Genomic DNA, 12,185 nt, shown 5'->3' on the forward strand with positions numbered 1-12,185 from the left:
ATGTTAGAAGAGGTCTCCCACCAGACAACGTAACACTAGGCTATGTTGTTGTGTTCCTGAGCATTGGCTGAAGTGTGCAGATAATGTTGCCGGAAAGGTTTCCTAAAAACAAGCAGCGTGTACAGTGTTTATATTAAAAATAAGTGCTAAAATGTGAAAAGTATAAAACTAAAAGGAGAACCAAAGCAGGTCCAAGAGGGCCTCGCTACAGTTGAGGGCAGGTGAATTTGAGAAACATTCTGTACCATATTAGGAACCCAGGCATTATTTGTTATGGATTTTTACTGTTCGATAATGAGAATTCTGCTCCTACCCACAACTTCCCAGAGTGGGTAACAGAAGGAGGGAAAGCAGAGGCTCATTGTTGAGGATGTGGGAAGCTTTCCTAGCTTGAGCTGGTTGATGGCAAGCTCTTCATTTGGCCGACGCCTTTGGTACAGGTGGAAAGTTATTTTCTGCCGCTGTTGGCGATGTCCTTGCAACACCGGAGGTGTTGCAACCAATGGATAGAAATGTCTTTCCTAAGGTTTATAAGAATGCTTTCGTTGCTCCTTGCATTTCTACAGACCAACCACCTTCAAGGTCTCCAGCTAGGTCTTAATTCGAGCCATTTCATCATCTGTATGATTCCCAAACAGTGTTACCAGAGAAAGGAAGATTAAGTATTGTCTGCTGAGATTCCTGCTCGAGTGTCATAAGAAGCCAAGAATGTTGTCTGAGGGCCAAACTGTGACAGCAGCCATGGGCTGAGAGAAAGGATAAATCTGCAGCAGCACTCATCACTTGGTTCAAGACCATCATGCCTTTATTCATGATTTAGAGGAAGTCTTCTCTGCAGTCTCTTGGGAAGTGTTTAACAAACTGATGCAGGGAGTTCCAAAGGATCTGTCATACCTGCCTAGCAAGGAAGATGCACTGGCCGGTTTCATGGTTGTGGCATCTGTACTGCATACCAAGCGTCCCAGTGAATCTAGTTGCTTACATTTGTCTGGTGGCACGGTGGATAAAAACTTAGTAGAAAGCCCTTTCCTAATCAGGAGTAAGATCTGACCGCAGGAATAACTGGTTCTGCCCCAGAGACTTCATTTTTTTTCTGAAGTCTAGAAGGGGCCTTGATGCTGCCCATTGGTTTAGAGTTGCAAAGATCAATGATGTACACATTGATGGAGCAGTCAATTAAGCGTTCAGTTTTGTAGTCACTTGTACAAGCACCTTTTGAAACGGATTGTCATCAACTGGCAAGAACCTTGGCTGGAGAGAATCAGTCAGTGTCAGGAAGTATCTTCCAGTACTGGAGGAATAGGTGGAATAAAATGCACTCTGCCATGATCGTGACCTATGTATGGACCTAGGACGAAACGGAGAGGAGTGTTTCGAGAAATGCTGAGAACAATGACAATCTCTCCAAAGCACTCATGTTCGAAAATCCATGGCACGTTCTGGACTGAAGAGATCTTGATTTCCAAGTGGAAGCTGGAGGTCTTGCCAGAAAAGGAACTCCGAAAGTTGTCTTACTGAGGATGTGGTGGATGCAAAATGTGAAATAGGTGCAGACTGAGCAAGCGGCGGACAGTTCAGACTAAGAATGAGCGATGATGGCAAATACACCCTGGAATATTCTTAGTCAGAAGTTGATAGTAATCTTCTTAGTCTCAATTTCCTGACCATTTGTTTCTCTACAGCAATTTTTCTCTATGTCTCGATGTAGACAGACTTGGAGTGTCTCCTGATTCTCAGTGTCATGGAGTACCTAGATGTTAACCCATCACTGAACGTCTAATGTAGTCTCCTTTGCTACGTCGAACATGTAGGCACCACACCTTGTCTTAATATCCTAGACGTCAACCTGGAACAATGTTTAAGTATTTCCTCTTTTTGGATCCACCTCTTCATGAGTCGTCAGAGGAAGGTGAGAGCCCCCTGGTAGAAGACTGGCCCTCTCCTTGCTCGTGGACATCCCACCTTCAGGCTGTGCCTCTTGCTGTCTGCATTGTACTTATGCTCAATGAAGGCATATCTTCTTCCTGTTGCTCATGATACACCTGGAAAAATTCATGCGGTGTCGACATCTGTCTAGGATGTGGCTGGCAGGTAGTTAAACCCACATCACGGGGGTCTGATTTGGCTGCCTTTCTGCCACAGGCTGGGCATCGGTCAAATAAAGATGGCATTTTATTGGACTAGAAAAATTGTCCTGTTAGAAAATTACAGATAACCTCATATGTGATAATGAAGGAGGGAAAGTAAAATAACTTTTGCCTAGGATCACTCAATTAGGTTAAGTGAGGAAGCCGGGATTCATCTTAGATTTCACATTACGCAATATAGTTAGCCAAAGTCCTTCCCCCCCCCCCCCCACACACACACACACACACACACACACACACACCCAAAAGCGGCCTTATGTGACATCACAGTCCAAACTTTTTGGCTATCCCCTGGGAAAAATGTGAGTACCTTCATCCAGAGTACCAGAGTGTACATGAGGAACAGATACAATGGGTACAAACTAAGCATTGTTGATCTCCGACCCATTACCTAGTATGCATTGGTACTATGTAGACTGGACCTTAGACCACAGGACGTTGTGATTAACAATTACAATTCATGCTAAAGAAAACTATACAAACTAGTTGAAGCAAAATATAAACCCTTAAGGGTTCATAACTCCAAATAATGGGCCACACCATGCTTCTTTTTAAAAAAAATGGAGAAACTGAAGGTTGAAGCACAGACTTCATAGGTAATTAAAGCCTTTTTTCCAAAACTAAACTGACAATTATGAAAATGCACCAAAATAAAAGCAACTAACCCCAGCTAGGAATCTGAATATATCAAGTAAATGATCCTGGGTGAAAAAGCAAACGGCACACTGTAGTATGAACAAGGTAGACTGGTAACCAAACAGGAGAAATGGTGTAGCACCTGTGGGGTACTAAGATACTGTGTGTACTATTTTCTGTTAATAAAACCCCCCTATATTTGAGTTACTACTAATACAGTACCTAGTCTACATAGTTTTCCATCTCTATTAAAAGTCATGCTATGTCACGTGATATTGTTGGTTTCTAAAATACACTTTAACGGTTTGATACAAGTCAGAACAAGTTCTCAAAGCAAGTTCCCTGAATGTACTAAAACCCATAGACATATTTTGCTCACCTAGTTCTGCTAACATTGTATCCGATAGACATGGCCGCAGAACCCTTAACTTTTGAATTTTCCCCAGGAGTCAACTGGATCCAGAAATTTTTCAGCACTACCTCTGCGCGCGGGCGGTGTTGTACGGCTTTGTGATGCAGACTCCAGTTGTGCCGCCAGTAGAGCTGTATAAGTCCCAACCTGCGCGCAGAAGTTTTTCTTCTTTTCCACACTGTACTACGGATCCAGAGATGAGCATCTCAAGCAATTGTTTGACCTTCTGTGACGATTTTAGCCTGAAACAGTGTGCCAGCTTTTTATGCCTTCTCGGTTTAAATCCTGTGGATCTTATACTCCGATGTCTGGTACGGATCCTCATTCCATATGCATGTGGTGCTTGGGCAAGCACCACAATGCCTAAGAGTGCAAAGCATGTCATTAGTTAAAACCAGCGGCGTTGCAGAAGCAACAAATGAAGATCCTGACTACGCAGTTGCCGAAGATTTCCAGTTCTTCTAAACGGCGTTAGACTGCGGTTAGACAACAGAGCAGCTTCAGAGTCCATCCTTGTAGGCGTTGATCACCATCCAGGGAATGCAATAAAAGTCCCCGTCAACATCCCACAGTAAGTCATAAGCGATCTGGGGCTTCTATAAAACTACTGCGGTTTCATGCAACTACTCACGACCTCGTGCTGAGGACTCAGCGCACGAGTCGCTCCATTGCTTCCCTGCCTTTTTTGTATTATGATGCTCTTCATATATTTGGGTTTGCATTTTCCCCATGAGCATCTCCGGGCCCCAAAGAGGTGATGGTTGCAAAAACTACGTCCTCACTGATGGGCTCAGCTGCAGTGAAGCCCTTAGATACAGTGATGCCGGTGCACAGCCCTTTTGGGTTCACGCCGGTGCCGACCAACTCCGGAGCGACATCTGTTCCAACTGGATGTTTCACTGGCACCAATAGGCTCCGAATCGCAGTCGATGCATGACCGCGCCGAAGTTTGAGGCATCAACATCCCCTCAACTCATTGTTATCAGTATAGCCGACATCCAACAACCTTCCCCTTTCTCATCCAGAGGTTAAAGTGGCAGTGACCTCGTCAATTGGCAGTTTACAGAACAAACAGTTTGTGGACGGAAATGAAGGGGTTCTTTTTGTGCAACCAGTGCCCAAAGATCCTCCTATGATGGATAGCTGGATTTCGGTGTTGGACGAAGCAAGCAGGTTAGAATCATCTCGCCTTCTATCTCCTCTTGGACTGGTCTCGAAAGCCAGCTCTTCCTTGGCCAATACGTTAAAATGGGTGGCTGATCTACATTTGACTGCCTCCAACCCCCCCCCCCCCTTATTTGATGTTCTTCATCCGGATCAGTCATGGATTTAGCCTAGGCTACCCTTTTGAGAGGCATATGATTTACTGGGGGAAGGGGGGGGTGCTAATGGGCACGATCTGGGTCAGTAGATTTCGGATGGCAACAGGCGGCTAGGTTAATCATTAGGTGTGGAAAGGACACCACTGATTTGATTGGTCAACCTATGGTGTCTTTTATGGCGTTACACCAGTTAGTTTGGCTTCGTAAGACTGGATTTTCAGGGGCAACCAATCAGCTTTAATGGACATGCAGTTTGACAGTGGTCATTCGTTTGGTGCCCATGCAGATGATACTCTGCATAGGTTTAGGGACAGTCTGGGAGTGGCTCACACCATTAGCCCCTTTTCCATTCTTTCAGCTTTTGCTGTATTTCAAGTGAGATGTTCCTGTGCATAAGGCTCCTTTTGGTTTGTAATTTGGCTCAAACACTGCAAAAAGCATACGAAAATGCAGTTCACATCACCAGATGTGGTATCCCTGCTCTTGCAGGCCTCAAATTCTTACATTGTTTTTGCTGTCAAACAGTTTTTCTTTGAAGCTCTAAATGTGTTTTTTTTCCTACCTGTAGGTAGGTTTTTTGGTTGACCAGGTTAAGGTAATTCTCATTCAAAAGATTTGGATCTATGGTTTTTGTGTGCTGCTTGCAAAAGCACTTGCTGTAGGCTTTTTCACCTTTTCTTTTCACTAAGCGTGGGTCTCCGTTACAGGACCTGACATTTTACTGGGACTTCAGTTTCTTGGATCACTGTTTTCTTTTGATAATTTTGTGTCTTATTTCAGAAAATTGAATCCCTTAAGATAGGATGGTACACAGCTTTTAGTTGCCTCCTTTTGGAGTGTTTTTCCCCCCCCTCTGTTTTTTCATGTGTGTATTCTTCAATCGATGCAACGCATTTACTTTGGATACATTCCATTGTACGGCATTAGGGTATTTTTATTCCTGCAGATGTGTCATGCTACCTCCGATAGGATAACGGGTGTATCCATCTATGTGGATTGACTGTCCCTTACAACTACACTTTTTTTGTTCTTCTTTTGAGAGCTCATGCGTTTAAAAGGTTAGGTCAGGAAGTGCTGCCAATTACCTGTTTTTGGGGTGGTAGGTTTTTTCCCCTTCCTTCTTGGAGTGATCCTCATTAGCCCTACTGATGGGCAAACCATGTAGTCGTTTAATGGAAGAACTCTTTATTCTCCCTTCAGTGGTTTCCCTTGAGGCTTTGGCTTTCTGTGCCTGCAGGGTGGGTTATTTTCACTGTCAGTAATGACAATTGTTTTAAGGAGCCATGCTCTCATCTAATTCCTATGTATGTCTTGTCTGTGGCTAATTCAACCAACTAGTTCTTTCTGAACTTTTGTAGGATTGGTTTGCAGTCCTACCTCCTGGTTGGGTAAAGCTATGGCATTTAACTCAAAAGTTAATTAATCTACGGCTAGATGTCTATCAGATGGAAATGTTACTTACCTGCAGTAACGATTTATCTGCTAGAGACACAGGCTAGCAGCACATTCCTTAACGACGTGCCCATCCTCCCGCTCTGCAAACGACATAGGATGTACGGGTTATTCTCCGTTTCAGTACAGGTTTTATACTCCAGTGATAGTTTCGTGAAGTGGTTGACAAACCACGTAGTCTTGCCTCCTAGGTTTTGTTCTAGAATTACCATAGCAGACCATTCATGAGTATCTGGTAGAGGTTTTTTCTGCAAGGCTAGTTTATACACCAGTGCGCAGGGTTTCAAGTAGCTTGTGCTTCGGTGATTTTTTGTCTTGTCCTTAAAGTCCTTGCCTCGTATGGACATACCATTTATTGCTACTTTTTAATTATTGATTAGAAGATTTTTGTTCATTTTGGCACAGTTTATACAGCCAGTTTCTATAGTGGTGCCGCGTTCCGGCGCAGAAGGTTTCACAGAAGAAATCCACGCAGAGAGACTTATATGGCTCGACGAACATCACAATCCGAGTCTATGCCATCAAGGAGCTGTGCGATGCCGTCAACAGGCGCGCAAAGTGCCTAAAAAATTTCAGGATCCAGTCTGATGCCTGGGGAAAAAATTCAAAAGTTAAGGAATCTGCAGCTAGACTAGGTCTCTACCCAATACACCATTACCAAAGGTAAGTCACTTTTCCATCATTTGAGCTTTAGAAACAAGAATGTGAGAACTATCGAACCATAATGTATTGGTGGGAAAAAAAATAATCACAGAATGTATTCTATGTAGAAATGTTTCAGACTGTTTCCCCAATTGTTAAAACTTAATCATGTGTTCCCACTGGACGTGCGAAACATGTTGTCTACATCCCTATATAAGAGTGCACAAGAGTTGAGAGCGCCTACCCATTTCTTAGGAGACTATGCCGGATTTTATCTTGACTGTCCCGAGTTCCTTTACTTATGATTTATATGCTATAATTCACAGATGGCATATTCTGTATCTGGACTTTAATATTTACATAAAGTATTTAACCCCTTCAGCGCTACGCGAATTCCGCTGCGGTGCTGAAGGTTCTAAAGAACCAATGGAACCATGACGGAACGGTTCCGTCATAAGCACAGGCCAACCGACGCTCATGACGGAACCGTTCCTTCATGAGCATGGAAGGGGTTAAAAAGATCTATGGTCTGTCATTCTTATGAGAATGTTTCAGAAGTGTTATGGGGGACAGATTTGATTCTAAAGTGACCGTTTTGATCGTGAGTACCAAAATCCAAGCTACAGGGACTACGTAGCTCTGAAAACGAAACCCCGGCACCAAGTTTGTATGGCTTTAGTTAGGAATCTTGTAAGACTTCCAAGTGGCGACAGCCTCAACAGGCATTGTAGCTGCCCTGGACGCAACGGATTATTTAAGATAACCGGCAAGCTGGCATCGGTTTGACAATTTCTCCATGCACAATTAAGGTGTGCAGAGAGGAAGAGAGCTAGTATCAACAAAAGAGACACCTACAACAGGTGTTTTTGCACACCATGCAATTTTATTAATGGCAGCAATAACGGATGAGTGGAAGAAGGTGGGCGATGAGGAATTTGCAGGAAGCAGCGATTACTGAAGGAAAGTATCCTGCATCAATGCCACACCTTATGCATAAATGAGTCCCAAAATGCCACACCTTATGCATAAATGAGTCACCAAATACTATCGGGTTTGGGTAGTGCAGATTAACCAAGAAAGTCATGTAACTACCATGATAAAGTACAAGTCACAGGGGGCCATGGTTGATGGAGAAATATGCTGTAAAGGTTTACACCGCTGACAGCTTGGCCATACTGCAGATAAACTCCTGGGCTACTTCTTGTAAGAGCCATGGAGAAAAGGGCAGGTGTGAAAACCCAACCTACCCAGGTAGAGTACATGAATGGTGGACAAACTATGAGGGCCTAAAGTTCACCAACATTACAGAATTAAGTCACTATCAATAACATATCAGTTTTGCCAATGCTAGTTTGTCTCGCCTATGCAAGAGCAATTTGCTTTACCAATGTGCTTTAGCCATGTTTTACACCAGCATGGCTGCTGTTCAGCATTACTATAGTTCATGGCGGAAAGGGGCACACAGGGGTAGTGGGGTAGTGCAGTGGTGCAGCATACTTGGGCGGGGTCTGCAGCTGCAGGGGGGGGTGCAGAGGGGTGAGCAGTGGTGTCACGTACAGGGGCGGGTGCACAGCCACAGAGGGGGGGGCTGTGTAGAGTACAGGAGCAGGGCTCACACCCAGAGGAGGGGTAGCAGGAAGAGGGGCATGCAGTGGCATTGGTTCAGGTGCAGGCGCAGGCGCAAAGTGAACGAAGAAACTTACTCTGGAGGATGGCCAGATGTTAACGGGCTAGCCCCTTTTAGAGGTGGCCAAAGCACTTATTTAGTAAACTCAAATTAAGGTCAGAATCAGCGCTGTAATGAGGGAGGTTATCATTCTCAAAGTCGTCATCCTCTATCTGGGCACAACATCCATCAGGCAGGATGTGCGCATCAGAGTTGGACTCGAAAACATATTTCAACCAGGCAAGCCTCTGGGACCGGAGAAGTTTCTGCGCCAAGGGCTCATCAAAACAGATCTTTACTACATTTTCTGACTAAGTCAGAAGACTTTTTTGAGGGCTTCAAAGCATTAGCTGAAAGAGGGCTCTGAGGAAGACACCCAACATAGGGGGCACAGATTGATGGTCTTGATAGATTTGGATGCTGCACAGACACTAGGAGGTACAGTATCAGGGTCTGAGCTGTCCAAGTAATCAAACTCATAGGATTAAGCCTATGGCCCAAAGGGTAAGTGACCAGTCCTAAAATAAATAAAATAAAAATATTCAGCATGGGTAGCTGGACGGCTTCGACATGTGCAGGGTCTGCTGAGGAGCTAAAATGCCAACTTCACCTTTTTTAATGTTTGAATTCAATCAAACAAAGAGCAAAATATGAGAGAATGATGCTGGAAGCAGGACTTTTTACTCGAGGAAGATCTTCATTTCTTTCAATTGAGCATTTTGTGTTTGAGCGAGGAGCTGTCAGAAGCGTGTTCCCTGGTAAGGAACTTAACTGATAGAGAATGCTGCATGTGTCCCTCTTGGCACTGACCAGAAACACTTCACTTTCTGGGGCAGAAAGGGTCTATGCAGAGGCCACTGAGTGTCACTTTGCAATGTTGGCGAGATTCAGTCAAGTACCTGAAGTATATCCAAAAGGTGAAAAATCTACATAAGATACATACATCATAAACAGAATGCTAGTGAAGTAAACACTGCAGTATTAGAGCATTAGCTCAGTTGATTCGGAAGTACTTTCCTCATTTAAGATACTGTAGCTGGTAAATGTATATTTAAAACAAGCGAAACGCATGAATTGCAGAGTTTGCCCAATGCGACAACTGCCTGTATGGGTGCCCTGCTGAAACAAAGATGCATTTGAAAAGGCATTTAAACCGTTGCAGCGTTTTTTGTTAGTGAGACGCTTTGTTACTATTGAAAAGGCTGTTTAGCATTTACAGTGTTTTTTTAGTGCAATGCAACCAAAAAGATAGACACCTCCCCCCTCAAAGTACAGAAGGGTTTGCCGACTTTTTTGCAATTAGTGTACGACCCACGTATAGCTACACAGCTATTTTACAGGGGGCGGGGGAATCTGGCATCGACCATCAGTGCCTGACTGACTGTTTCACTTTGTCAATATTGCCTATCCAGCCCTGAAGAACAGAAGCACAACATAACACAAATTAAAGTATCCGTTAGAAGAGCTGCTTCTAGAAAGGCCATTCTAAATCTTTTTTGTAAATAGGAGTGGTCTACATTTTTACAAAAAAGTTAAGACCTCAAATATACCATGTGACCATCTTATAGTTTTACCAATTTCCCGGAGAGAAGATACTCCAAACCTTGCATGATTGACTTACATTATATTGCATTTGTTATTTCACTTATACAACCTCAACCAAAACTTAATGCAACCACCAAGGTCTTCCTGCTTCCCCAATACTTCCTATCCCATTCTGTAAAACCCAAGGGATATAGCACGACTCATTCCTTTTACAACCATCTCCTAGTAACCCTAGCATGAAATGTAAGCGTGCGGCTCCCGACCAGAAATCTTAGACCAGGCACCACCCATGAGAACCGCTCACCCCAGCACTCCCAACTCATTTCTAAATAACACTCCAATAGAGGCAGCCAAGCATTCCCAAGGGTGGGTTAAACTCCGTGCTTTAAAGACAGCTCTTGCAACAGCCCTTTTACACACCACCCGAAGATCAGGAACCCAGAAAAAGTGTAAGATCACACAACCCCTGTACAAGACCTATACTCGAATGGCTTCAGGTCTGCCTATGCCGGACCCCTGCCTACTTGGGAGGGGCTGATGGGTATTTGTGAGGTCATAATGGCTCCACCATCCAGTCCCAAGCCCCTTCTAGGCTAGTTAAGAATTGAGACCATCTATCACGAATCACCCTTTGCTTTGCTGGAATTAGGAGCATATACTTCAGGTGTTTAGGCAGTCCAAGAATGGCCAAATGTGGTAATCATCACAGTCTTGTCTGACATGTAGAAGAATATTGGTTGTTGAAGATCCAGGCTATGATGGCCTTGGGAGGGGCACCATGTGGTGGAGTTCCCATGGTTCTACGGTTTCTTTCCCCAACAAAACATGCAGACAAGCCCTTGGGTTTTAGTGCACCCATAATCCAACGCCCCAGAAAGCCTTCTGGTGTGGAGCTATTTGCTCGTTCTGAGAACCCCACTGGTTGTCTGGTCTATTAGATGGCAGCCAGGATCAGAGCCCCTTTTGGATCAGCAGCTATCATTGATACCTATGCTTCCTCACTCTCCTCGGTGACCATGCCTCCCCTTTGTTCTTGCTGCATATTGATCCATCTGGTCTGCTGTAGATTCCTGGATGCTGTGTCCCGGCATAGGTCAGATGTGGTATTTGGCATATCTTTTCTAAAAAAGTAATTCTGTGGACCCCCCTCTGCAGTAGTCCATCAACAGCACCACTGGCAGGGACACTTTCATACGCACTTATCTTAGGAATAGATTAAGTGAAAGATCAGAGCCAGGCCCCTACAATGCTCAGGCAGCCTTTCGTTTGGACTGGTTTGCTTTTCTATTTGACCTATGGGTCAGCACAAATCATAGGCATGGACCTCCCCAAAGGCCAGGTCCCTCAACAGGATGTGGGAAGCACCCTCCACCAGCAAGCCGCCCAGTTCAGGGGTGCGGTTTCCTTTCACCAGGCTATCCAGCACTCTCCTGTGGCATATTCTATTGCAGCCCATTTCAGTGGTAAAAAGCGAGAGAGGGTGGCGGGGAAAGAAAATGGGATATTCCAATCCATCAAGACCAACATGACTGAAGTTAAACACCTGTGACAAATTGCCCTGCAATATTCCGGCACTGGGATTAGCCGGAGGCCTAATGAATCCCTCAGTATGTAGAGCTTCAAAGCTAATTATGGCAGTAGCACACTTCAATTAGTCCACAGGCAAGGCCTGGTGCGAGCCAGAGATCAAATGTGCAAATACACGTCCTTCAATATTTCTTGGGCTTTAGATGTAGAAAAGGGTCCCAATCCCTCCCGTTCCCGAGCAGCATAGACAGCAGCCAAAGGGAGCACGTGTGTCCCCCAGCAGCAGGCTCATCAAGTCTGCTGAGCAGGTATGGAGCTCAAAACAGAGCTAGTACACTCCTCACCAAGGCACGCCAATGGAGGTCCCTTATAGCCCGCCTGTGGAGAACCACTAATCACGGAGCTTCTGCCATGCACACCACCAACCCTCACACAAAGCTCATCAGTTACCAGCAGCCACTGCACCAGGCATCAGTCGGCCGGTGACTGTTGGTGCACCTTGTCCCTGGCCAAGTCTGTAATGGTCTTTTGCTGTGGTAAGAGTCATGAATGGCAAGTGCATATTACACGAGACAAGGGCCCACGTGCAGTAAATATCCTTGCAACATGGCAACTGGACAGCAGAAGGCCGTCTCATGCCACTGAGGAAGCAAGATGCATATAAATGACAAAAACGAGCATGGGTTACCTGTGAAAGTCCGGGAGAAGGGGCGGGGTGCGGGATTGTTGGGGGTCCTCCTATGGGCTGTGGTGCTTTGTTCATCTCATGTGGTGCTGCATAAGGATCCCCTTACTACCTGTGGACAAGAGACGCAGGAAAACAATAAAACAGTTGC

General features: G+C 44.9%; 1 protein-coding gene across 3 annotated transcripts in view; it reads right to left on the reverse strand.

Annotated features, from left to right (window-relative positions):
- EIF4G1 (eukaryotic translation initiation factor 4 gamma 1) overlaps window positions 1–12,185 on the reverse strand; it is a 1,004,595-nt gene that overhangs the window by 820,143 nt on the left and 172,267 nt on the right. For all 3 annotated transcript variants that reach the window (XM_086944451.1, XM_086944450.1, XM_086944449.1), the window contains exon 3: window positions 12,038–12,146. In XM_086944451.1, coding sequence (XP_086800577.1) covers window positions 12,038–12,112 — 75 coding nt within the window. In that variant the 5' untranslated portion in view covers window positions 12,113–12,146. The remainder of the gene's footprint in view (window positions 1–12,037; window positions 12,147–12,185) is intronic.

This window comes from Lissotriton vulgaris, chromosome 11 (genome assembly GCF_964263255.1).
Source record: "Lissotriton vulgaris chromosome 11, aLisVul1.2, whole genome shotgun sequence".
Classification (NCBI taxonomy): domain Eukaryota; kingdom Metazoa; phylum Chordata; class Amphibia; order Caudata; family Salamandridae; genus Lissotriton; species Lissotriton vulgaris.